The 27,425-nt window shown below is 38.0% G+C and overlaps 1 protein-coding gene across 1 annotated transcript; it reads right to left on the reverse strand.

The window, feature by feature from the left end:
• Positions 1 to 264: 264 nt before the first annotated feature.
• On the reverse strand, positions 265 to 24,770 carry STEAP4 (STEAP4 metalloreductase). The gene is made up of 5 exons (XM_008532391.2): positions 24,641 to 24,770; positions 7,470 to 7,927; positions 6,290 to 6,817; positions 4,615 to 4,779; positions 265 to 3,237 (listed from the first exon to the last, which is right to left on the reverse strand). The coding sequence occupies exons 2-5, from the start codon at positions 7,923 to 7,925 to the stop codon at positions 2,974 to 2,976; spliced, it is 1,413 nt and encodes a 470-aa protein (XP_008530613.1). The 5' UTR covers positions 7,926 to 7,927; positions 24,641 to 24,770; the 3' UTR covers positions 265 to 2,973.
• Between the last annotated feature and the right edge of the window lie 2,655 nt (positions 24,771 to 27,425).

Raw genomic sequence — 27,425 nt, forward strand, 5'->3', positions numbered from 1 at the left:
TGCCTGGGATCTGAACTCACGGACCCCAGGCTACTGAAGTGGAGCACATGAACTTAACCATTACGCCACTGGACCGGCTCCCTATATGTGCTTTTAATGTGCCATTAATGTGCTTTTAAACCTATGTATGGCCTCTCCTTTTTCTTATCCCTGAAGACAGGTATTTTTAGTTCCAGATGCTGGAAGTACTGTGATTCAAAACCTTTCACTCACTTTCTTTGGAATGCTGATGAGTCAAAACCAGAATTAAACAAAATGAGAAAATATTTTTTAAATAATGTTTAATGAGTATACATTTACAAAGGCAGTCATCCCCTAACTTGGGGAAAACATACAAAAATAAAAGATCTATGAGCTTAATAAAACTTTTCCTAGAATATAGGAAATATACCAGCAGTGAAGAAGTTTAGTCTAACTTTTTTAGGTAGAACAGTTTGGACTTGTTAAAAGGAATACAGTTTACCCAACATACTATTTCCATCCGTTGCAAACGTATTCTTTCCACCTGAAGTAGAGTGGAGGCATCAGCTATGTTAGGATGGTCAAACTGGTTTGATGTTTTGGGGAGGGAGGGATATTGGGAGGGATGAAAGAAGGAAAGGTGGGGCCTGGAGCCCTTAGGGTTGAGGCAAAGGGTCGGACCTGGCAATGCACTGTTATGCCAAAACCACCAGGGGCGCTCTTTAGCTTCATGGATGGCTTTTATTAAGTACTCCGGAAGAGCATTTTTACTAGGTTGTAAAAGTAGAGTCCTTTTTACTCTAGGGAAGCTTTTTTACCTAGGTGTGTCATTTTCTAGTTTTAGTGATGAACTATGAGCCAGCAAAAATATATTACTCTTTTACCAAAAGGGAGCATGGTTAACCCCATAGGCTTTGCTTGATCAGCCTGGTAGTACTTAATCTTTAATCAACCAACCTGTAACCAAAGAACAGGCTCCAACCCTAGAACTCTTGGCTGTTTTGCATAAAATAGAGTGGATGAGCAGGGACATTTTCCCTGTCCTTCCCACTGATGCTCTCAGGCCAGCACCACACACCACAGCTCTGCTCACAGTCTTCCAGCTTCTGTCTTGATTGGGTGAACCAAGGATGAATTAATGGAGCATGTTCTGTGTATGTTCTCAGTGAACGCAAATTGAAATTTAAAAAATCTAAAGGGTGTGAGGAAACCAATATTCTTGTCCAATGCTGATGATATTGACAAGGTCACTTAAGAAATAATTTGGCAATATATATCAAATGCTATTAGAAGTTCTTTAATTTTGTAATCCCAATTCTTGGCAAGTATTCTGAGGAAATAATTTAAAATATGGAAAAAAGTTATAAGTGCTAAGATATTCTCTGAAATGTTATTTGCTTTTATAAAAATGGATATAACATACATGTTTAATTAGGGCGGTGGTTAAATAAATGCCCATTTGATGTAATATTATGCGGCCACTAGTTAAATATGTATACCGTGTAAGTAAGAGAACAAAGCCACTGATATAGTAAGTGAAAAAGGAAGGATATAAAATTGAATATACAGTATAGACAGAACTATTTTCAAAAAGTTTTATAGAAAAGTATCCTGAGTTGTGGGTAATGTTTTAGTCTATTTTAATCATTTTGTGTAATGTCATGTAGAATATATGATAATAAGAATAAAAAAAGAGGAAAATAAATGGCCTTTGTAGAGCAGGCAGAAAAATGTCAAACCCAAAGCTTTTGGTTATTTTGGTATGTGGGAAGATCGTGCATAAGGCTCCTTCAGCTCCATGCATGAGCCAGGAAAGCTAATCCTGCGGAAGGTCATCTTGGAGATGGCACTGTCAGCACAGAAAACAGAGAGAACCGTTTTATTCTGCCTTCTAGCAAGGATTTGAGAAAGAACAAAGTCTCAAATTACAACTACTGCTCACACGTCTCTGCCCTGACTTTCACTTCTATACTTTTTTCTCATCTGTGCATCTGTCAAACTAACACTTTCATTATTCATTTAATTTCACTACTGAACATTATAATAAACTATGATAAATTTTGGAAGCTACTTTTTTATACTAGAAATTCATTTCATAGTGATTAATGTTGGACAATATTTGGAATATATTATTTACAAAGCATACTACAATACCTAAATAATATGAAACCTAATATAGTGCAACTTTACAAAATTTATTTAGCTTACTGTCTAAAATTCTGGTTTATTTGAACTTTTTGTGCAAATGATTTTATCAATCCTTCCTTGCTTATTGTACACTGAGAAAATCCAAGTGGATATCCCTCAATTTTAACTCCATCTTTCCTACCTTTTCCTTGTAGAGGAAGGATCTTATGACAACTGCATAGATTTGCATATATTCTAACCTGTGGTTACCTACAATCAATTGTGATATTTTTGTGTTATAAAATAGTTCCCTACAGTACACATACATATTGGTAAAAGAAAATCAAAGAGCACATTTAACCACAGAATTCACTATGGAAATATTTATGATCACCTTCACTTCCAAAAATCAATTTTAAAAAATCTCATTCCTTTTACTTCATTTGGTCCTCTTCTTCATGCATACCTAATAAAGCCTTTATCAGTGGCCACCATATTACTGTTTTCTCTTTCACTCCACTCAGGCCTTGAACTAGAAAGGGAAGTTGCAAGTACTTCCCCTGGATTTTGCAAGACATTAAATCATGCATGTTGCCCACAACAGAGAAGCTTCCTAGGGTGAAACCACAAAGCTAACTGTGATCTCAGGCCCTCTGCCTCCAGGAAGAGGAAAAACAGGGACCTGCCCTGATTCATCACTAACTGGAGATAAAATGGCGTTCTCTTTTCATCTATCACTTTCTCAAAGTCAGGCAGCGTATCCTTCTTTGTTCACAAACTTCACCCCATGGTGGAAGAAAAAGCTTTCTCAACTATACCCATTATTCTTCTCCAAACGTACAATCTATACTATGGTTCAGAAGTCTGGGTGAATTGAACTTTGCCCTAAATATGTGTTTTTACATTCAATGCCAATTTCGAGAATTTTGAGTTCCTTTCCCAGCCCTGGCGGATCCGTGTAAGAGTCCTGTCTATGCATGGCAGGATGAGGATAAACTTGATCACCAACACAGTGCAAGGAATGATGAGCGCTATCACGTAGGCTGAAGGAAGATACCATTTGAGAATCGAAGGACTGAGGAATCTCTTTCCACCATACACCAGGGTGTGGGCTGTGCACAAGATCAGGGTCAAATAGCCCAGTTTGGACTATAAGCAAGAAAGAAAAATATGTACGTTAACATTATTTACATTTTAAAGAGAAACACTCTAAACCAATGAAGGATATTTGTCAACAACCACAAACCTTTGAAACCCGTAATATTTAGAACACTCTACTACGTCCTGAAGAAAGCATTAACCTTCCTTCAGGATGATAAATATTTCATTTTAAAAAAAGATTGTACTTACAAATGGCATAGTGGTTTCATCTTAACCTGGCCGGATGGGAAAGTTTCCCAGGACTAAACTCTTTTGAATTAGAATAAATAATATATCTTGCCTTCTTCCCCAATGGTAAAACTCTTTCCTTGATCACCTTTTCTGAAGGCCAGAGATGAAAGAGATATAGTATGTCCTCAAGGAGCACCATGTTACTATATATTACTGACTAAAAGCAGATGGTAACTAATTTCTATTGCAATAAAGAGCAATTAGCAAACTTTACTTTTGTTTGTTTTGGCCTAAATACTAAAGCTCAATGTCTATTTTTGTCTTAATGCCTTGAAAAAAAAGTATTAACATGAGAAAATATTGACTGCATTTGGTCCCTGGAAGAAACTGCAAGACTTGAAATTCAAATAGATCTATAAAATTCAAATCTAGTTTCAGTTATGAATGGTCTATCCTTTTATACTGGTTCACAATGAACATGCATCAGAATCATCTGGAGAGCTTGTTAAAATAAATTGCTGAGCCACACCTCCAGAGTTTCTCATTCATTAGGTCTGGTTGGGGCCTGGGGATTTGTGTATCTAACAAGATTTTAGGGGATGCTGACACTGCTAGTCCAGGCAGCACACTTTGAGGAGCACTGGTCTATAAGAATAGTTACGAACCGCTTTAATGAGGTGTCTGATGGTTGGTGTGTGGAAAAAACTGATTTTTCCCCCTGACAGAGCAGCAATGAGTCTGGTATGATGACAGTCTAGTGTATCTTACTTTGAAGGTTTTAAACTTTATTTCAACATGTACCTTTCCATATCAATATGTCCATATTCTAAGGTTGATTTTCAGAAGTAGAAATTTTATCTTTGGGTTTCTCTTTACCTTCCACCTAGGATATCTCCAAACACAAAGTTTAATGGTTAATGCTTTTTACTCTTTCTCTTCACTGTGGCTCTGGGAGTTCAGGAATCTTGGCAAAGGATGCCCTGCCAGGAAGGCAAACCATTATGGAATCTGCTTTTTGGTACTAGAGTTTAGCATTTTCTAATTTGAACTTGTTTCAGTTGCTATTTTTATGAGATTGCTAGGGAAGTGATAAAGCAAAATGAAATTTATGCATGGTATGAGAGAAAAATGAAAATATTTGTAAAGCCAGCCTCATTTTGCAATATAAAGTAGATTAAATCTTGAAGTCCTTACCTGGACAAATCGGAACTCTCTCCAGTTGACCGCGTTGCTAACTGATGGTAAGGAAGTGATTCCCAAGAGTACAAACAGGAAAAATCCCAGGATTCCCAAAGATATATATGAATCATTAAGCCAGGCAGTAGAGGTACTAAATGGATTTTCTTTCTTGGCTGTTGCCTAAGAAGAATTAGAAGCAATTTTTAAAAATTACGTTTTTTACAGACTGCCCAAACTTTGAAAGGGACTGAAAAATACCTCTGCATGGTTTATTTGCTCAAGGCAAATTGTATGACATTTGTTAATAATCATTTGAAAATAATTATAGAGAAAACTATAGTTAGAATTTTTTTTGTAGAAAATGTAATTAGTTCTGCTGGGACTTTATTATAATAGTTGACTCCAGGAGTTGTGTGGGGAGTTTTAATTGACTCTATAAATCTTAAAACAAGTAAACATTTACTTAAACCTTCTTTACCTTATGGCTTATTGTTCCCCAAGCAAAACTTGATGTTCTCAAATGATTACATCAGGATTCTGTTTTTCTGCTTTATATACACACACATTAACACACACAAAGTTTGGGTTCTTTCGTGTTTACTATGTTGTAATATAGCATCAAGTCTGTCACACCACAGATTGAGAAAAATCACCCCCCTGTAATGTGACTCTTAGCCAAGAACCTCTTATGTATTTGTTACGGAAATAATGTAGAGAAATCCTCAGAAGCGCCATCAATGAGTTATTGACTAATAAACTTTGAGACAGCAGTAAGATTGATCAAAACCAATTATTTCCAAACTAGAACTGATGTACAGTACTTTCTCTGGGACTGCTTTAAGACTACCCAAGCTGATTGTTTCTGAACTTTTTGACTATGCAGAAAATAGTATTTGACATTTGCTCAGAATTGTTTAGCTTTCCAGTTATTTTTTTTTTTTTAAAGATTTTATTTTTTCCTTTTTCTCCCCAAAGCCCCCCGGTACATAGTTGTGTATTCTTCGTTGTGGGTTCTTCTAGTTGTGGCATGTGGGACGCTGCCTCAGCGTGGTTTGATGAGCAGTGCCATGTCCGCGCCCAGGATTCGAACCAACGAAACAGTGGGCCGCCTGCAGCGGAGCGCGCGAACTTAACCACTCGGCCACGGGGCCAGCCCCAAGCTTTCCAGTTATTGAGGACAACTTCCCACAAGTCAAACATTAATGGGGTTATAAGCTTCCTTTTGTGAATTTGTTTACATTTCTGTGACACATGTTTGAACAGCCCTGCTACTTATAAGATGGTTGGTTTTGACTTCCAAAAGGAAGTAGCATGCATAAAAATAGAAGCTTGAAAACACATCAGTTTACATTTATTGACTGCCCCCTAAAGGAATTCAAGTAGATATCTTTAGTTTTCCTGAGCCCCCCAAATCTGTCAGTTTGTCAGTATCCCAATGAGTCCTGCGAATATAGATCTGGACCCAAGTGAACCTGGGAATCTAATTTTCATTCTTAATAGTTGTATGAGATCTCAACTGTATTCATTTTTTAAAAACGAGAGAGACATGAGGTGTTTAATTCTAGTTACTTTAAAAAATAAAGATGCTTAGAAGAGTGATTTTTTTTCTATAATTGTGAAATGGACTATGATGTAGCAAGATTCCTCTTTGATTTAAGGGATAGGAGAATATAAATGAGTAAAGATTTACCTGGGTAATGGTCATATTTCTCAATGTCCATCGTACATAGTAACGAATAGGAATCACAAGTGTGTAGATGACATGAAGGAAGGCAAATCCCAGTGCTATCAAGCCAAGCTGCTTTCTGCAAAGCATCCAGTGGTCAAGCCAGTCTGGGAATCGGCGGTATTTTGTACCTCGGTACAGCTGCAGAACGGCAGCAATAACACCAGGGAGGTAAACCAAGGCAAGCAGTGTAAGTGCTGCTATTGGAAAGACACGATTTGGAATGGAAATAGCCATGCGAAATGTGCTATCCTTCTTTTCATAAACATAAGGGTAGATTACTTCTCTTATAACACAGTAGAAAAAGAAGAAGACACACAGAATAGCAGACAAATAGAAGGGGAACTTCCACATTGGAAATAGTTGCAGGGGGTAGTTTTCAATTTCTTTGGCGGCTATGAGAGATCCTTGATCCAATGGAGTAAGTCCAAGAGTACGAACAATATCCATCACTCTTTGCTTAGCTTTGCTGTCATTTCCGCAGACAAACACCTAGATTAAAAATAATTAATTTTGTATTTATTCTTTAATAATTATTTTGAAAGACTATATAAGCACCGTGCAGAACAATGACATGTAGTAGTGAACTGCTTTTCAAACAAGGATGTAGAGTCAACATATTTAACGAGATGATGTTTTAAACTTGCACGTGTGCTGGATAGTTAAGTACCAGGGTTTTAAGTTGGGAATGATTTTAGGCACATCACATTGATATGCTAAAACTTGGTTCTCTGCAGCGTGAATAGTTTGATCTTTCTTCTGTATTCGTGGGTGCCATGTCACTAAGGGATTACTTCTAATCTCAGTGAATAAATGGAACCAATTTCATACAAGGTAATGGGAGTGGAAAGGATATCCATCAACAATTTACCTATGTTATTTTCTAGTACTGACCAGAGGCTTCCAGAGACTGACACCATTGGGTTCCATCAAGGTAAAAGCTGAGGGTGCAGACAGTGGGAAATAAATCACAACAATTGACTACTCGGTCAAACTTGAGAATATTATTCATGGCACATATTAACAAAACAAAATGTTTAGTGGGTATTTTATTTTGGAATTATATTTTGGAATCTTTAAGGTAAGTGCACATTAAAACACTCACTTTTTAAAGACTGAGTGTAAATTCATTGTTTAATCTTACCTGCCGACTTGCATCCAGCGCTCCTGACTGGAGAGCCCAGGCTGAGATGGTGTTAAATGCTTTTACTACGTGAGCTCCTGGCACCAACTGAGCAAGGTACTCTGCATTAGATTCTGGATATTGATTGATTTTGAGGTTGTTGCTGATGTCGACCAATATTTTCCCATTGAGAAGCTCAGTTAGTTCTGTGAGAAAATCATAGTGCTCCCTATGGACTGCTAAGATTATGATGTCAGATTTCTGGGCTGCTTCTGAATAGCTCAAGACCTCTGCACCGTTGGGCAGCAGACTGGACATCCGGGGGTTTCGACTTCCAAAAACAATAGAATAACCACACTGGAGCATTTTAAGTCCCAGTGATCTTCCAAAATCTCCAGTTCCAAAAATACATACAGTCTCTTGCTTTTCTGAAGAATTCACAGTAAGAGGAAGTGAATCTGCAGACGTTTTCTCCATAACTGAAAGATAATAACACAGATACCCAACAAAATATGAATGCTCCAGGCATCGAAAAATTAATAAGAATTATATCCAGGAAACACTGATTGACTGATGTTGTTCTAATCTTCTAATGAATTATCTCAAGTGTATTCCCCACAAAATTTAGAAGGAGTAAAAATTGTCATATATATTCTCATGTGTTTCTTATTTAACAAAATCATTGGTGAAAAACTTCTTCTGTTGATAAGGAGATGCAGTAAAAAACCAAGACGCTTACTGGTAGATGTTTTAAACTATGGTCTTGTATTGCAATGATATTGCATTTACTGAAAACTTACAGTTCCAAAAGTTCTCAGAGCAAAATATGACAAAGAATGGTCTAATAAGGAAATTATAGACCAATTCACTTATGTTTAGTGACACAAAAATCCCAAATTAAACATTAGCAAACAGAATCCAGCAGCTTGTAAAGAGAAAGTGCACACTGATCAAATGGGGATTATTCTAGGAATGTAAAAATTTTGTAAATTTAATATTAGAAAGTCTATTAATATAAGTTACCATATTAGAAGATTTAAGGAGAAAAATATGGTTATATTGATGCATGCTAACTGGACAAATGTTAAAATTCGACACTTCTTCTTCTTTTTTTTTTTTGAGGAAGATTGGCCCTGAGCTAACATCTGTGCCCATCATCTTCTACTTTATATGTGGGATGCCTGCCACAGCATGGCTTGCCAAGCAGTGCATAGGTCTGCACCCAGGATCCGAACTGATGAACCCCAGGCCGCCAAAGTGGAACATGTGAACTTAACTGCCGCACCACTGGGCAAGGCCCCATTTATTCTTGATTCATAGTAAAAAAGGAATAAATAGGTTGTTCCTTAGCATGCTAAGTATCTCTGTCAACCTAAAATCTAGTATCATGCTTAAAAGAGAATTACTAGAAACATTCCCAATAATGTCATAAACAAGAAAAATATATCTGCTATGACCGCTTTAGTTATTATTGTTTGGAAATTCTAGCTAACACAACTATCAGAGAAAGAAATACAGAGGAATAGAAATTCAAAAGGTGTTGCAGATAATCAAATTGTAGTCTTGGAAAACTCAAGAGAGTCAACTGAAAAAGTACCATACATTTAAAAATAATTCAACATCTTGTCTGGGAAACCAATTAATATCAATATTCTTCATATATTAAAAAAACAGTTTGAAGATTTAATAGAAGAAAGGGCCCTATTTATAGCTGCAACAAAAATAAAAAATATTTAGGAATAAACTTAACAAGATAAGATATGTACAGGATCTCTATGAAGAAAAATTTTAAAATTCCCCTAAGACTCTGAGAAGAACATTTATGTAAATGGACACGTGCAGCATGTTCCTGGATGGGAAGGCTCAGCTCCACAAAGATGTCAGTTTTCCCTAATTTAATATATAAATTCTGAAAAGTAGAGTAATGAATATGGGGCTGGTTCCATTAAATATTAAAATATTATAAAGCTAAAATGATGAAATGATATAGCAATGTCACAGGAATAAAAACATTCAGTGGAGTAGAGTTAAAAAATACACAAATGGACCTAAACACCTGTGATAAAGATGGCATCTCAAGTCAAAGAGGAAAAGATGGATTATTCAGTAGCTAATATTGGAACAACTAAATAGCCAATTAGAAGAAACAGTTGAATTTATACCTTGTACTTCACCTAAAGGTAAAATTTAAAATATATTAAAGATTTAAATATATATATATTTTAAAAATGGAACTATAATAGAACTAGAAGAAGCCATGGAGAATTCTTTTATAGCCTTAGAGGGGCAGTGCCCTTTTCCTATGTCACAAATCCCCGAACCCATTAAAGAATAAAAGGATAAATGTGATTGCATAAAAATAAATAATAGCTGCAAAGCAAAAACCACTGTAGGCAAAGTCAGAAGAGAATCAACAAGCTGGAAAAAATGTTTTTAACTCATACACATCAATAAGAAAAAAAAATTCCCATTAGAAAAGTGGGCAAAAATATGAGCTGACACTTCATCCTAAGGAAATATGAAAGACTTTTCAACATAGTAAAAGACCTTTAATCTTACCTAGAATAAAAGAAATGCCAGTTAAAACTAAACTGAGTCACTATTATAAACATGTGACTGTGTTACTTTTTAAAAGTTTGTGAAATATAAGTTAAAAACAAAACCAAATAAAAGTTCTCAAAGTTCCTATGATCTCATAAAGTAATCTAGGTTACTATCTATATTTTGAAGAATATTATTTCTGGGGCTGGCCCTGTGGCCGAGTGGTTAAGTTCGCGCGCTCCGCTGCAGGCAGCCCAGTGTTTCCTTGGTTCGAATCCTGGGCGCTGACATGGCACCGCTCATCAAACCACGCTGAAGCAGCGTCCCACATGCCACAACTAGAAGGACCCACAACGAAGAATATACAACTAGGTACCAGGGGGCTTTGGGGAGAAAAAGGAAAAAAATAAAATCTTAAAAAAAAGGATATTATTTCTTCTTTCAGTACTGATTTTTTTCTCAAAACTTCTTCTCTTCCCGGTATTTAGTTTAAGCTTTCGGTTAATCCTTTTTTTGGTCTCTGTTGTTCAGTGACGTACCCTCAGTGCTAAGAAGAGCACTCATTATGATAGACTAGGCACTTCTTGATACATATTTGTCAAATGATATGAGAAGGATGGAATGTAGGAGTTGGAAGTGGCGGTTTACTGTGTGCCAGGCACAGTGTGAGATACATAATAAGAGGAAGCTGAATGATTCAAGACAAGCCACTGGAAAAGAGTATGGGAAAAGGAGAGAAGTCGAGGGGGAGGATGTTTTAAAGACATTACTTCTTTTGTCCAAATGAGTTTAAAGTAAAACTCAGTGAATTTGATGTGGATTTTCAAACTAGATCTAATCACTATTCAATTCTTGCATAATGGATTTCATGTAGATTGTAAAGCATATGAAGTTTGCACCTTTTTAAAGGGATTTCAGAAATTTTGCCCACTCCATATTAGCCTATGGAAAACACTTGTATTCTTACCTGAGCTTATCCAAAGGTGTGTACCTGTATTACAAGCAGACCATTCATGGTTTTGTGGGTAGTCAGAAGTCATGGCAGATAGGGACAAGAAATACAAGACTTTCCTGTACTTCAACAGAAACTCTCTGAATCATTGAATTAAGCACAGCAACTGGATCCTTTTATATACTAGCCGGTGACTAATATCCTAAATGGTGTCAGGGAAGGGCATGACCATATATAGGAAAGCACCTGGAGATGGGCAGGGCCCATCCTATGGAAACACAGTTGTGTCTTTGAAAAATTCTTAGTAGCATCTACAAATGCAAACTAATTTAGCAATTTATATTATATTGGTTAGTTGCTAATCAGTTAACAACTAGTTGTTATAACTCAAACTTTCAAACTGCTGAATGATACCTTGATTATTCTACTTCGTAGAAATCATTTGTGAGTGTGTTGAAAGAATGTCAGTCTGCCTGACTATCCCCTCACTTCTTCTCCATTCTTTTATCCCAATATATTATTTTTCTCTTTCGTATATTTGGATGGACATTTGCAAGCAAAATACACATTTGATAAAGTTGCCGGTGTCCTGTATGAGATGGATGATGTCTTTATTGACATATTTTCACTTGGGTCATCTTAATCATTGCAAAGAAAGAGTGATTCCAGACTTTATTTTGACTATTTGGCCACTACATTCAGTTATTCTAACCTGCCATAAACTTTTTTTTTTAAACAAAGATATTGACTACACAGTACTAGTTTTTGTTCCATCTCTTACTAGCAGTGTAACCTTGGGTAAGTTACTCAAACTCTTTGTGTCTCAGTTTCATCATCTTTAAGATGAGAGGTTGATAGTCGCTACTTTAGAGACATTGTGAGGATCAGATGAATTAATGTATCTTAAGACAGTTCTTGAGACATAAGTACTCAATAAATTGGCTATTATTAATAGATTATTGAATAATCTGTTAATTAATTAATGTAACCTTTATATGTATTCTATAAATTAAGGGTCAGTTATGCTTCAATAACTGTGATTATTGGAAATACATAAAATTTATCTGAAATAGCATTCAATAATTCTTTTTTTTTTTATTTTTTTTATTTTTTTTTTTATTAATGTTATGATAGATTACAAGCTTGTGAGATTTCAGTTGTACATTTTTGTTAGTCATGTTGTGGGTACACCACTTCCCCCTCCGTACCCTCCCCCCACCCCCCCTTTTCCCTGGTAACCACCGATCAGATCTCCTTCTCAATATACTAATTTCCACCTATGAGTGGAGTCATATAGAGATCGTCTTTCTCTGACTGACTTATTTCGCTTAACATAATGCCCTCGAGGTCCATCCACGTTGTTGTGAATGGGCCAATTTCGTCTTTTTTTATGGCTGAGTAGTATTCCATTGTGTATATATAACACATCTTCTTTATCCAATCATCAGTTTCTGGGCATGTAGGCTGGTTCCACGTCTTGGCTATTGTAAATAATGCTGCGATGAACATAGGGGTGCAACGGACTCTTGAGATATCTGTTATCAGGTTCTTAGGATAGATACCCAGTAATGGGATGGCTGGGTCATAGGGTATTTCTATTTTTAACTTTTTGAGAAATCTCCATACTGTTTTCCATAGTGGCTGTACCAGTTTGCATTCCCACCAACAGTGTATGAGGGTTCCTCTTTCTCCACAACCTCTCCAACATTTGTCGTTCTTGGTTTTGGATGTTTTTGCCAATCTAACGGGGGTAAGGTGATATCTTAGTGTAGTTTTGATTTGCATTTCCCTGATGATTAGCGATGATGAACATCTTTTCATGTGCCTATTGGCCATATTCATATCTTCTTTTGAGAAATGTCTGTTCATGTCCTCTGCCCATTTTTTGATCGGGTTGTTTGTTTTTTTGTTGTTAAGCTCAATAATTCTTAAGAAGCTTCTGCTTTCCTCACTTATTTCTTATAAATAAAACCTTATATGAAATGGCCTTAGGGCATATGAATTTATCAAAACACAGGCATAAAAACAGCTCAAGTGTGACTTTCTCTTATTTGTAATTCTTTCACATTTTATTTTAATATTTCTCTCTTAAAGTGTAGCTTGGCAATCTAATGTAACACACTTGGGCTGTTACCCCAACCATTAAAATTTATTTTCACTCCTAAACCTTCAGAGACATCCTGGGGGAATTGAAGATGCAAAAACATTGAGGAGATATCACTGGTTGACAATAGAAAGAAATATAGTTATTCCATTGGGCAGTTAGTTACTCCTTATCAAGTTATAGAGTTACAAGTTGATAATTCTGTTGGCCACATCTTGAGCTCCGCTTCAAATCCTCCTGGTTGTATTTCCAGTCCTTGGGCAGTGACTGAGCTCTGCTAGCTTCCCCTACCTAACAGAGGCTCACTTGGAGCCCCACATCTTGTATGTCTTGATTCTTGCCCTGGGGCTTCTCTGATCCTGTACCTGCTTAGCACTCAGACATGTACAACCCATGGGGCCACCATAGACCGATGGAGGACAGGACCCCCTGGATAAGTGCTTCCCCTTTCATCTTCTGGCACACAGTCCTGACATGTTTCATAAGGTTCCTCAGAAAGCCCCAGTGGAACAGAGCACCACTCATCTGCTACAGTGGCCAACCTAATGTGTGCCTGTCCTGTCTTTCCCGCATTCCCCGGTTTATGCCCCATGCCCCTCACTCCTGCTCCTTGGAATCGCTTCCCTAATAAGCTATCTGCAGACAAGCCTTTCAACAGGCTCTGCTTGCAAATTGACCCAGGATAATACAATATTATTATTATTATTATTATTTTAATGGAGAAATAAAAATGATCAGACCTAAGGTTACCATAACTGGTATGATGAAATAACATGTAAAAAGGAGTAATTCCTTGGAAGAATTTAATTCTGAACTTTTGGAAAAATATCCTAATAATAGGAGTTCATAAAAATGAAGATATATGTGTACTGTAAACCATAGGTAGATCAAGTTGAGGGTTCATTTTATAGTAAGTATGTAAAGAAGGAAGTTACACCCATTTCAGACTATTTGTAACTCAAAATAGCTCCCGTGTGTAGACACGGATTTATGGAGGCAGTAAGGTTTCTTGTTGAAAGACTTAAAGAAAAGTTTCCTAGTCCTATTTTACTCTTAGATGTAGGATGGAAGGAATAAAGAAAATAAGAAAGGTGGTAAACAGGAAGCAGAGTTATTAAGGGAAAGATGGGTTAAAATAGTTATAACATAGTGGTCTCCTCTCCTTCCTTCAGCTCTTTACAAACCTCAGTTATGTAACAGGAAACACAGCAAGAATATTTCCGGGTTTGGAAAATCTCCAGGACCAGTTTTGCCTCCTATGGAAGCATCTCCCAGAGAGGCTCCTTAAGAGGGCCAAGACAGGTAAAGTGATCCACAGGGTGTTTATATAGATCAGAGATTGGCAACCAATGAGGCGGATACAAAGGTGGCAAAGATGACCTCGAAGGCCACTGAGAAGCTTGTGTGTGTGCGAGGCATAAAAGGGGGACCAGGTGTGGGTCATGTAGAGACTTGCCCATCATCTCCCTCTGTCTGCAGATCCCACTCCAGGCCTTGGGAACCTGAGGCAGCATTCTTCTGGGATGTTCCCAACTAGGCATCCCATGTGGATATTAGGGTTAGACTTCCTTGAGCATTTTACTTCTCTCATCTCCCAGAGGACAGAGATTAGAGAGGCCAGGCCACTGTCAGCTTTAGAGGATTCTACCATACTGAAAACATGGAAATGTCCAAATAGGATTACAAAAATTGCATATTTTAAATGCTTATACTTAACAAAGCATATGCTATTATGCTATTAACAAAAAAATATTTTTATTTGAAATAATTATAGACTCACAGGAAGTTGCAAAGATAGTACAAGAGATCTGTGCATCCTTCACCATTTTCTCCAATGGTTACATTTTACATAGCTATAGTGCAATATCAAAACTAGGAAACTAACATTGGTACAATGGGCATGTATATTTCTATGTGATTTTATCCCATGTGTAGGTTTGTGTATCTACTACTGCAATCAGGATACAGAACTAGTCCAGCATGACCCCTTTATAGTCATAGTTACCACTGTCTCTGCCTGCCCTGACCCCTGGAAACCACTAATCTGTTCTCTAACTCTATAATTTTGTCATTTTGAGAATGTTATACAAATGAAATCACACGAAATATAACCTTTTGATATTGGCTGTTTTCTACTGAGCATAATGCCCTTGGGATCCATCCACGTTGCCGCATGTATCAATAGTTCCTTCCTTTTCACTGTCAAGTAGTCCGCCGTATGGACTTCTTCATTTGCTTATTTGCCATCTGTATGTCCTGTTTGGTGAAAAATCTCCTTATGTCTTCTCCTATTTTCTAATTGGATTGTTTGTTTTTTAACTATTGCGTTTTTATAATTCTTTATATATTATAGATATGAGTCCTTTTGTCAGATATGTGGTTTTCAAATATTTTCTCCCAGTCTGTAGCTTGATTTTCCATCACCCAACAGGTCATTCACAAAGCAAAAGTTTTAATTTTGATGAAATTAAATTTACTGGATTTTTTTTTTATGGATTGTGCTTTTGATGTCATGTCTAAGTATTCTTCACCAAGCCCTAGGTCCTGAATATTTTCTCCTAAAAGTTTTATAGTTTCATAGTTTACATTTAAATCCATTATCCATTTTGAGTTAATTTTTATATAAAGTATGAGGTTCAAGCCAAAGTTCATTTTTTTTGCCTATGAATATCTAATTACTTCCCTGTCATTTATTAAAAAGACTATCCTTTCATTGAATTTCTTTTGCACCCTTGTCAAAAGTCAATTGTCTGCACATGTGCGGGTCTATTTCTGGGTTCTCTCTTCTGTTGCATTGAGCTATGTGTCTACTCTCTGCCAATACCATGCAGTCTTGATGAAGCAGTTACATAGTGAGTCTTAAAATTGGGTAGATTGATTCTTCCCATTTTATTTTTTAATTTTCAGAACTGTTTTAGATATTTTAGTTCCTTTGCCTTTCAATATAAGTTTTAGGATAATCTTGTCCATATCTATGAAAAATTAAACATTTTAAATGCTTATGCTTAACAAGTCAATGTTTTTTAACATATTCTAAAAATACTGTGCAACCTATTTGTTTTGTGTAGGTGATAACTGCAGCCTATATTAAAATATTAATTCATACTAAAGCATAATAGCAGTGTACAGATATTTGATAAATGGATACAAATTTGTGTGATGGGCTTCTTTTCGTCCTAGCAGTATATTTCTGTATATGTGTAGACCTCACTTGGAGAATACATCAAAATAAAATCCTAAAGTCCTTTGTGTATCAGCAGCCAGGGGGAAAATGACCCTTCTCCCCCCCCCCTCCCATGCCCTGGAAAAGATCCTATTCCCCAATCCTCTTAGTAAGAAGAACAGGGATCAGCAACCCAGTCATGCACCTTCTAAAAGGTGGGCACTTTCTTGCCTTGTTCTTGGAAAATAGGCCATTTGTTTTTTCTAAAGTTTTCATAGAATGAAGAGGAAAATATATAAACACGGTTATGTATATAAGAAAAAGGAAAGAAAATCTTTCTCTCTCTCTGGTGCAGATAGGCTGAAAGGAAAAATTAGCCTTCATAAATTCCTCTTATATCTTTTATTTTCAGAAATACACAGAAGATACAAATTAAGGTATATTCTTTTATGTAAAGATTCAACCTTAGTTACACATTATTAGGAGTCTTATTTGTCTTTTAGCCCATCCAATTTTACATATTTATACAAACTAAAAATGCAAAAAATGTTTCACATAAAAAAGGTTTAGAGATAATCACAAAAACAATTATAAAGACAAAACTATCATCATCACAACACACGATTTTGAGTAACAGAAATAGTATGCTGGGAGCCTTAATAAAATCCTAAGTAGCCAAAAAGGACTCATCTATATGGTTTGGTTTGGAGGGAAATGCAAGAAGAGGGGACGTGGTGATGGTACAGACAGACAGATGTCTTCCTGGTACTCTTTGCGATCTTTCATTCAATCCTCAAAGCTACTTAGAATTACTAAGGCAAATAACTCTGCAAAGGATTACTCTAGAAACCAGTAGTCCTCAACCCTGGTGCACATGAGAATCACGTGGAGAAATTTTACAAAACACTGATGACTGGACTCTTGGGGCATCTGAATCAGTTGGTCTAGGGTAGAGCCTGGCCATTGTTTGTTTTTAAAAAAGCTCTCCCAGGTGATTTTACTGTAGAGCCAAGATTGCGAACCATTGCCTGTCAGCTTTTGGTTAATGGCCTGCTACATTGGTTCTCTTCCCTGGTCACATTTTAAAATCAGCTGGGAGCTAGTAAATGCTAGGTCACCACCACCTGAGATTCTGAATCAATGGGTCTGAGGTAAAGCCCAGGCTTCTATATTTAAAAAACCAAACCAAACCAAACAATCAATTCTAAGGAGTACCAAGGCCTGAGAACCACAGAAAGTGGTAAACAATAAGGGGTATCTTTCTTGGAGGGGGATCGTGGGGAAGGGAAAGACAGAGGGAGAACAGGGTACTGATGAAGTTGTAAGGAGCTGCAGAAACATTTCACCTGCTTTACAATTTTTTTCTCCTAAATAATCATTGGCTGGGTCTGAGAGGCTGGAATTCCCATTTTTGTGAAAACCAGAGGCCAGAGTGAATGTGCAGGTCATACAAGGAAGAGAGTCAAGGGAGCCAGACTCAAGACTTGGTTTGAGACTATGTGTAAGCTTTGCTCTTTAATTCTCTCAAGGAAACCTTGAAGAACTGTCTTCAATGAACCACAAATAGGTTGATCAAATCTACCCACAAATCTACTACAGTACTCCTTCATAGCAACTCTCACATAGTGCCATACCACATCTCATTTATCATTTGGGTGAAACTTTCATTAAAAACCTTCTGCTCCTTTCTCCATTTGAGAATTAAGCTTTGAATTCTGAAATGATTGTTCCTACAAGATTTTGAATTCCTCTGACAGTACCTCCTCTGCTCCCCCTGTCCACCCCCACTGGTGTTGTAGCACACAAATTCAGTGATCTGGCCTGCCACCTTCCGGGGAGTCAGAATACAAATAACACGTCTCAACTCCGTAAGATGTGAAAGGATTTTTTATTTTAATTTGATGCCTGTAAACAGGGTTTTTTTTTTCTCTTTTAGTCCTTCCTTCTGCTTTATTATTCCTCCTGCATTTCAACCTGAAAGCCCTGGATAACTTGACAACATATTTGTAATGAGCTGAAGCCCATCAATCAAATATTTCCTTTCATCACAAAGCATTAGGGCAAGAGGGAGTTCTGCAACTCTATGAGCCTTCTTATGATTCAGAGCGTTTGTTTTAATATATCCCAGGGACAACTGGAAAGCAAAAAACATTAAAAAAAATTTTTAAAACGTTACACTAACACATGAACCCATCCAATTTATTCACTGAGTAAGTTCTGTATTTAGTGAGGTCAAGGCTCTTTAGGGAAAGCGAGCATGTTCACATTTCAGCATGTATTCTTTCACTGAGAGGTATATACTACTGAAGCAAAATCAAAAGGCTTTGGTTTAAAAAGACCACTGATTACAGTTTATAAAAAATTTAATGTGCCCATAATCAATGAATTCTTCTACGAATTGGTTGTTTTGGATGGTTCAATCTTCAGTCTATACATGTTATTTGAAAATATAGTATATTTTTTATCTTAGCCTTGTAGTTAAAATACCCCTGTTAGTAACTTTGTTAGTAATAGCCACAGACTAACAGAAATATATCATTTAAGCTCTTAATCCACATAAATAAAACACTGCACTTTACTTACAAAAAACTGATTATTTCAATTGTTTGGTGAGAAACTATTATGTATTTCATCGCAACCTAATTTACTGATGATTAGTTTTTATGCTAGCCAATATAATAACACAAAAGAAAACAGTAATTTTTTCTTGTACAGTTTGATCAAGTCACAAGAGCATAACTAAATACAACCTTTGCATCAATGTTCTGTGGGGACATATACTTCCACACAAATTGCTAATAACCAGAACTAGCTATGGCATGTGCTGCAACTAAAATGATTCTATGAGTAACATTTCACTACTACCCAATGAATTACCAGGAGAGCAACGTAGTGCAGATCTATATTATTGATCTTAATTGTACTTTAGGAAAAAAGTTATTTATTTTTAACTTAAATTATTTGGTGGAATTCTAGTTCAATTAAAATCTTAATACATGTTTTCACATTTAGATCTCAGCTGCATCTGTCAAGATAAATGAAGATGGTTTTATGATTCCCTGGCCAAGAATTTCATCATGTAGGTTAATTATCCACTGTCTAGGCTGGTTAGTTCATTTGATTAAAGCCTGGGGCTCATGACAAGGTCAGGGATTCAGTCATGTCTGAGTTAATTTGCCCCGGCCTCCGTTTACATTCTAAATCCTGAACAACTTCTTACAAATCTGTGGTTCACCAAAGATTCAACATCAGGACCAGGACCTGGATTGCCACCATCAGAAAAACAACTCTCAGTCACTGATTGGGTGGCATGTGGCTTGAACACACTACACGAACATTTGCTTATTGGATGAGTTGGTAATCACAACAACCCACTTAATAGTCTCAATTAGTAGGTTTTGATTTTCTAGGACTACTGTAGTCAAAAATATTTTGGAAGTGATTTGATCATTTCAATTTTGAACTAGCTTTGTTTAAATAAATTTCCTATGAATAGTCATTTATCTTCACATTGAGGCCACTAGGAATTATCTCAATGTTTACAAATTTTGGCTGTAAATCTGATACTGCTTGACTCCTAGTTCCCTCAGGGAAATAGATATAGGGACACCTTTGTTACGTCTCTTCCCCAAATATGTATCTTCCCCAAATACATATCTTCCAATTTCCCAGACATGCCTCAAAAAAAAAAAGCACAACTTGGAGTCTCAGACTCGGAAAACCCGAAGCAACTAGCACACTTGCATTACTAGCTGCAATGAACCATTTACCAGCCTGCTAATTGCTTTCTCCTTGACCTCCTCCCATTTCCCACACCACCTTCATCAAGGCAATTGAACAGGATGAAGAAATTATTTTAGTACTTGGGCACTGGAAAAGAAATAACTAGAGGCATGATAATTTTTTTTGGTATAAGAATGATTTGATAAAACTTAGTTCTTTGAACTGTTCAATAGGCTTCGTAACTTACACCATGCCTTCAGGTGTTAAAGAAGGGCCAAAATGTTTTACTTAAGTTAAACTAATTAAAACCTTTAAAAATTCAATATTCTAATTTTCATGACCTCAGTTAAATACTTTAATTACACTATATCACTCTTTACAATGAATTTGACTCCAAAGTATTATAGTTACAAATTTATTATGAAATTTATTACCCATTATTACAACATAATAGGGTTACTAAAATTAAGGTTAATGCAAAAAAAACCAAGCTTCCTGCAATTTCTTTCTCCTTTTTAAAAACTGTTATAATAATTTCCACTTTTTACTTTACACATACTGTACAGCACAAAGCAATCTCATGCATCTCCCCAAATGGCAGGCAGTTGAAATCTGGACTTTGCCAGTACACTTTGACTCTCTTAACTAGTACAGTGCAGGGGGCATCCATCCTCATAACCTACTATGCCTATAAAGGTCAGCATTTTCCAAAAATAAAAATCAGTGCTACCAACAATGTCTTGGTAGGATTCATGTTTTCGACAGATTTATTAAACAGCCTCTCTGTGCCAGGCACTGTGCTACACAAGAGGGATAAAGGATGAATTAGACTGTCCTTGTCCTCAAGAGGATTCAGTCTTGGGGAGGATGTAGCAACACATAATCAAATGGCTATAATATCATGTGTGAGGACTCGAGCAGAGGAATGTGCAGAGTGGATCCCCGGCCAGAGAAGGGACCTAATCTGCTTGGGAAGCAGGGCAATAAAGCTTACCAAAGTCTGTGCCAAACTGCTTCAGACCAATTTAGCCTGGGCTCAAAGCTGTTTCCACAGCCTGTAAAAACAGCAGGTATAGATGAAAGATGCATAATCAGCATCTTAGTCAGCCGTTAATGGCCCCTCCTACTCCCACGCTCTTCAGTGCTGGTGCCATCTCCACTGAACACCTGTTTGGAGCCCTCAGCTCTGTTCTTAATGCATTTTTCCCCCCAATATTTGGAGCTGAGGCAAAAGAGATGATCTAGTTTATGTTCTAATAATCCGATAAGAGGTGCTATCCAGCTATATTGTTACCTCTTATCTTTCTTTTTATTCAGAATTATAGTTCCTAACTTTCAAAATAAGCCTTTGAATACATTTTCCTCCCTTTAAGATGAAAAGTGAACTTTACTTCATCCTGACATTAGGATCGATCATATAATCTACATTGAAAAGAAACATATTTCTCTCAAAATGTTTTCAGAAATATGCGACTGTTCAAAGTACAGTATGGTAAGACTTCTCTACATGTGGTTAAATAAACTCTTCTAGAACATTGTGGAGAAGCATTTAGATTAGGATGTCAATGGCCTGCCGAGGTAATTGGAGTGGAAATACTTCTTTTAGCAGAACACTGCATTCTTTTTGCAGAGAGAGATTTCTGAAAGATGATCTTCAAACAGTGCAAGCATTCTTTGTTCTTTTTTCCTTAACGATTTTGGAAGAACAAACTGTTTAAGTATATAGGCCAAGTATGTTTTATTATCATGCATTGTTTTAAGTATTAATTATTCCTTAGCTTAGTTCCTTCCAGGACTGATTTCTTCTCACAAAAGAACAAGGGCTAATTTAAATCATTTTGGAAATGACCTAAAAGTCATTTAAACATCTTGAGTAGGTTTAACACATCATGTGGAACTGCTCAGGAAGTCTTCATAATTAACTAATGACCCATTCTCTTTGAATGTACAAAGAACAGAGTCAAACAGGTAACTTCACAGGCCTTGTCTGTAAATCTTATTTCTATTATTTCTGCCTAACTACAACTTCAAAACAAAAAATCCCACTCAGAAAACTTCACTACCCATAGTCTGTCCCAGGTTTGCACAGCAGGAATTATAGGTGGATGTAGATGCAGATTTAACAAATGACCTCATCCTTGGAGAACAACCCAGAGCAAACCAGCTACAAGGTACCCTAGCAATTCTTCAAGTCTGAAGGGTGACTTTTTTGTTGTTGTTGCCAGTAATTTACTAGCTTTCTTAAGGTTTTAAAAGGAAATGATCTTTAAATAGCAGTTGCGAAAAGATCCACATGACTTGCAAAGAGGACTAGATGGTGAGGATCACGAAACACTGGACTGTGTTTCTGAGCTGACTGCAAAATCAGCTACTTTAAAAGAAGACTTTAAAAGGAGAATCTCTATTGCTTTCACAATGGTGTTAATAATGGTAGAGTGACGTAGGGTGGTGCTTCAGGAGACAGGGAGTTACAGAGCGACCACTCAGGGTTTCTTTAGTTTTGAAATTCTGTGACAAATGAATCTATTTTTCTTAATACTGTTCAGAACAAGGCTCAAGGCCTAGGGTTTTCAGTTTATTAACAGGTTTATAAAAATTTATTTGGTTATTTCCAACAACAGTTAGCAAGCTTATGTAAGGCAGAAGTCTAGAAATTGTTCTCAAGTTAAGGGTCAGGCCTTGTACACACTAGTTTCTGAACCTTAAGTCGCTGTGTGAGCTTCAGCAGAACCATAAGTGTTGCCAAGTGGAGAAAGTATGATGACCCAATTTCTCTATACACATGTACCATTTACTTTATGGCCTTAAAGCCTGATAAATAGGGAGTGCTTCATCTTGTTTTCTGGGTTGGCCGTGTTTGCCATGCAGGGAGAATACATGCAGGTAAATTTCATACCAGGCGAAATCACAGCATTCTGGAAAACTCAGGGCCTTGCAAAAGGCCATATCTCAAAAAAGTTACTGCTTCAAATAAATGTGCCATTTTATAAAATTACACCTACTGTATCAGAAAAAATGTTCTTTCATGTGAGTGACATTTATATGACTGCCATTTATAGGCAATAGGACATTCTCACATAGCAAAGGTGAAGAATGGTTTTGAAAGTTGAGAGTATTCTCTGAATGATAAGTGTGGTAGAAGTCTAAGATACTTGTGAGGTACGAGTCTCTCTACAGCTGTGTAGTTTCCCTATAAAAATGAAATCTGCATTATTATGAAGAAAGTAATTACTTGTTTATACTTATGAGAAACTTAATGAGATTTTCAATATATTTGAAACTGTTACCTAGCCCACCAACCCCATAAGACATTAACCACAGCCCTGCTCAGAACAAGCCTAACATATTACCTTTAGCTTACGGGAAACCACAAAGAGAGGAAGGAGAAGATGGCTGTGACATACGGTCAAAACCAATTGAAACTGGTTAAAGGCAACAAGGCAGTCTGATTTGACCTGACATAGATCCGGCAGCTCATTCCACACTCATTGTAATACATTATCATGCTACATAACACCTACAGGTGACCATGACAGGAAATTCTAGACCAAATAAGGGAAGAAAAGGGGTGACACCCCATTTCCCAGAAAAGCCTGCCCAGTTCCCCATATTGCTATGAATATTCCTCCCCTTCATTACCTTGACACCTTATAACAGCTGCCTGATTGCCCCAAGAGCTAAGCTGATTTGCGAACTTTGTTCCCAGTTCTCCATTCTTTGGCCATTGAATAAAGCTTGTGCTGTTGAACACTCAGCTTCAGCCTTGTTCCAATTTGTGACACCGAATAGACAAGGAACCCTGTAAGGAAGGGCAAGGGGCTCTTCCTCTGGTGTCTCCCTGGTTGGGGAGAGCTTGATTGGTAACAAAACCTGCAAGCATCTTTCGTCATAGATTTTCACCTTGTTAGAGTTGTACTTTGTGGATAATCCGGTCCAACAGCCTTTTGTTTTACATATGTGGAAACTGAGGCTGAGGTATTAAACTTCTAGTTAGAACTAGGAATGGAATTCCCCAACTCCCTCGCCCTATTCTCCCTCTGAATCACTTTTCATGACACCAGTTGTCTTTTAAAGACAGTTCCAAGTTACTGTCTAGAGTAAAAACTACCTTCTATCTGCCTCTGGACAAACAACGAACCAAGGCTTTTTTTTACGCTTCACAATAAATTACATTTCAAACAGTATTTCTCTGGAAAAGCAATCGCTAAACTATGGGAGGAAATTTAAATCAAGATCAAGCATGGAAGTGGTTGCACATCTTAGTGCAAATTTCAGCTCGCGGTTAAGAAGTGGCTTCAGGTCTTGCGACTGCGGAGATTGCCAAAACCACATTCTTCTAGGCTCCCTCCTGATGGGCGCCTCAAAATTGCTTTTATCCAGAAGTAAGATACAAAGTGGAATCCAAACCCCTATCTTCCTCCTTTGGGCTTCTCTGCACCCTGGGGTCCAGACGAGTGATAAAACTTCGGGAAGCCAGTGGCTTACTGAATTGCTTAACTGATCGCGCGATACCGAGGGTGGCCTTTCCGGAGAGGAGTGCGGCGGCGTGGCGCGGAGTTTGCGAGCACCTTCTTCCCAGTGCCAGCAGGCTTGGGGAGTGGGGTCCTGGAAGCAAGGCTTGAGGAGGGCTGAAGCCGATAAGGGAGGGGGACCGTGTGGCGAAAGGTACAAGGCAAGAGCCAGCAACGTGAGCCAGCAACGTGACCCACCTGCGGGAGAGGAGCTTCCAAGGCGGCTACGGTCTAGTGCAGCTGCGGCCGGCGCGCCGCGGGCCAGGCTGGGACAGCGACGCTTCGCCGCGCTCCGGTGCTGGGCTGCGGCCGCGCGGCTCTCTCCAGTTATAAGAAGCCAGAGAGCGGAGGGAGGGCCCGCTAGATTACGCAAGATAAATGATGAAGAAAGCGTTTCCAGGAAGAGTTCACGCCGGGAATCCCGGGCAGGTGGAAGGACGAGAACTTCCTGTGCCGCCCCTGCCGCTGTTCTCTGGCCAGCGGGAGTTGTAAGGGTTTTCCCCAGAGCCCTTGGGATCTGTGCATCCCACACAGATTGAGGCTTTGAGAAGCTGAGGAGGACTCCTTTCCCGAAGGACTAGTGGGGCCTCTTTGAATAGCTGAGAAAACAACACCTGGTGTAGGTTTCTAGATATTTATCCTGTTGCCATTTTGTCTCAGTTCTGCTTAAAATGTGAGATCTTTCCCCTCTGCTTGGAAGCCCTGGGTTCTTGTGGGGCTCATAGCTTGGATGATCTTGAATTTAGAGGTTTTAATTTAGGTAGACTAAATCATTCAAAACAAACAAGCCAAATGAAAGAGAGGGATGATGATGATGAAGATAATGTATTGTTAATGTAAATCTATACCTATATGTAATATTGCATAATAATATGCAATAATATATATTGCATAATTATGTATATATATATATATATCTCTCTCTCTGTACACATGCACAATTGGATTGGTATGTCTTTCTCTGTAGGACACCCTCAAAAGCCACAGCTATGATGGTTTAAGATTTGACTAATGTTAACCTATGGGGCGAAGCACCCTGGCGCTCCCAGCCTCTGGGGTCGAGAAGCCAGAGTCCTCCCAATCTGTTTCTCAGCCAGCCATCTGGTCTTAAGTTCTATGGCATGCTTGCCAAGGTCCAGATGTTCAGCCACACTTGAGGCCTGTTCCCAGCACTTTTGAGCCAACCCTCCCCTTGCCTGGATTGCCCCTGTCCGCAGAGCATCTTGTGGAGTCAGCTGAGACTCCATGTCTTCTGGGACCTGTTCTCTAAGCCACTGGTTGCACTTCATCTTTTCTTTCTCCATATAGTTTAGCTGATGCTTCTAATACAGCAGTTTGGGCAATCTGCCTCTTTAGAGAGTTATTACTGTGTATAGATCTCCTCTCCTGGACTGCAAGCTCCGGGGGTTAACACCCTATCCTTTTCAGCCTGGAATTTTCTACGACACCTAGCACAGTGCTTTGCATGTAAGAGGTACTTAATATTTATTTTACTTATTAATAATTTTCCAATTATTGTATTTTGCAGAAAAATCATCTGATAGTATTCTTTGGGCAAGGAAGAAGACCCAGAAGGAGACAGCTGGGGTCTACGGACCGGGTCACTCTGGTTTCTGAGTAGTGTTTGTATCTGTTATGAGCTGACATAATGAACAATCATATTCCCAAATGCAGCCTCCAACTAATAAGACAATCATTGCTTTATATATTTATCATTATTAGGTGGACAAAAAATTTTAAAACCTGATTTTTAACAGAGGCAGATATATTTCAGTTATGTAAACTCTTTTCTTTGCCAAAAGCAACTAGAATCCCAGAAAGGGAAGATTAAATTACTGAAATATGAAGGATGGAAAAAATTGTCTTTATTAGTACTATACTTAAGAGGTACTTGACTTATTTATTTTATGGTTTAAAGATTAACTTTTCCCTTGGTCCTAGGAGGGACACACAATTCATAACTCTCCTAGTCTTTCCTTAAACCCTTGCCGTAGGGGAAAATTAAGCTTTCATAGATGCCAGCAGCCTGAATACCCAAGAATTTGCCATTGGCAGGATTCCTGCTTCTCCCTGAAGCCTTAACATCAGAACTCCAGAGAAGCCTTCCCAGATGGGGTACACTACCAAAGAACTCCTGTTGAGAGAAGCCCACGTTTATGGTGCCCTGAGTCTTTCCTGCTACTTCCTCACTTGCCAGCCTGCTACCTCACTTTCTCCACATGGCAGATTTTAAGAAAATTGATGAGGTAGGCCTAGAGTTAGTGTTCAGTAAATGTTATTAAGTGGTTGAATAAACGTGTGCCTTTAACATCTTGTGTCTCCTTTTCTATGTCATTTTTCTCCTCTTCCGGGACCCCTCTGTGTACATTCTCAGGCCTTAGCCACTCCTCCCTCTTCCCCAAGCCCTCTCCTTACAGTGTCCCATACATTATTAGGGGGTGGGGCTTTCAACATGTGCTGGCCCTGAAGGTGACTGATTTCATAATCTATAATTAACATGTATATGGGAAACTCTTATTGACTTAAAGATTTGCCCCCTAGCTGTTTTTGAAAAAAATAAAATAAAATTGAAGGACTCCTGGAGATACCTCTGCCTAACCCAAAGAAATGAATCTCTAATGGTGGGGATTTCAGGTGCTCTGGTAGATATTTTTGAATATGGGTATAATGAATATTTTGTCTTCTGTTTGCCTAGCATCCAGGGCCGGGACTGGTGTGATGTGACTGAGGAGCCTAGGGCACAAAATTTGAGGAGGGGCTCACTCTCAAAACCAACACTGCATGAACCAGAATATGAGTGTCTCCTTAAATTTTGTCCTGTTGGTGCTTTGCTGACCTCCTCTTGTCCCAGCCTTGTGGAATCGATTTCCCTTTCTGCTAATCATGTCTTCATTTTCCTTTGAGAAACACCCTTGCACAAACTCAGTCCTTGTGGTCCAGGTGGAAGTGACAGCACAGCTCAGGTTTCAGGAATAGACCCATG

Source organism: Equus przewalskii, chromosome 4 (assembly GCF_037783145.1).
Source record: "Equus przewalskii isolate Varuska chromosome 4, EquPr2, whole genome shotgun sequence".
Lineage (NCBI taxonomy): Eukaryota > Metazoa > Chordata > Mammalia > Perissodactyla > Equidae > Equus > Equus przewalskii.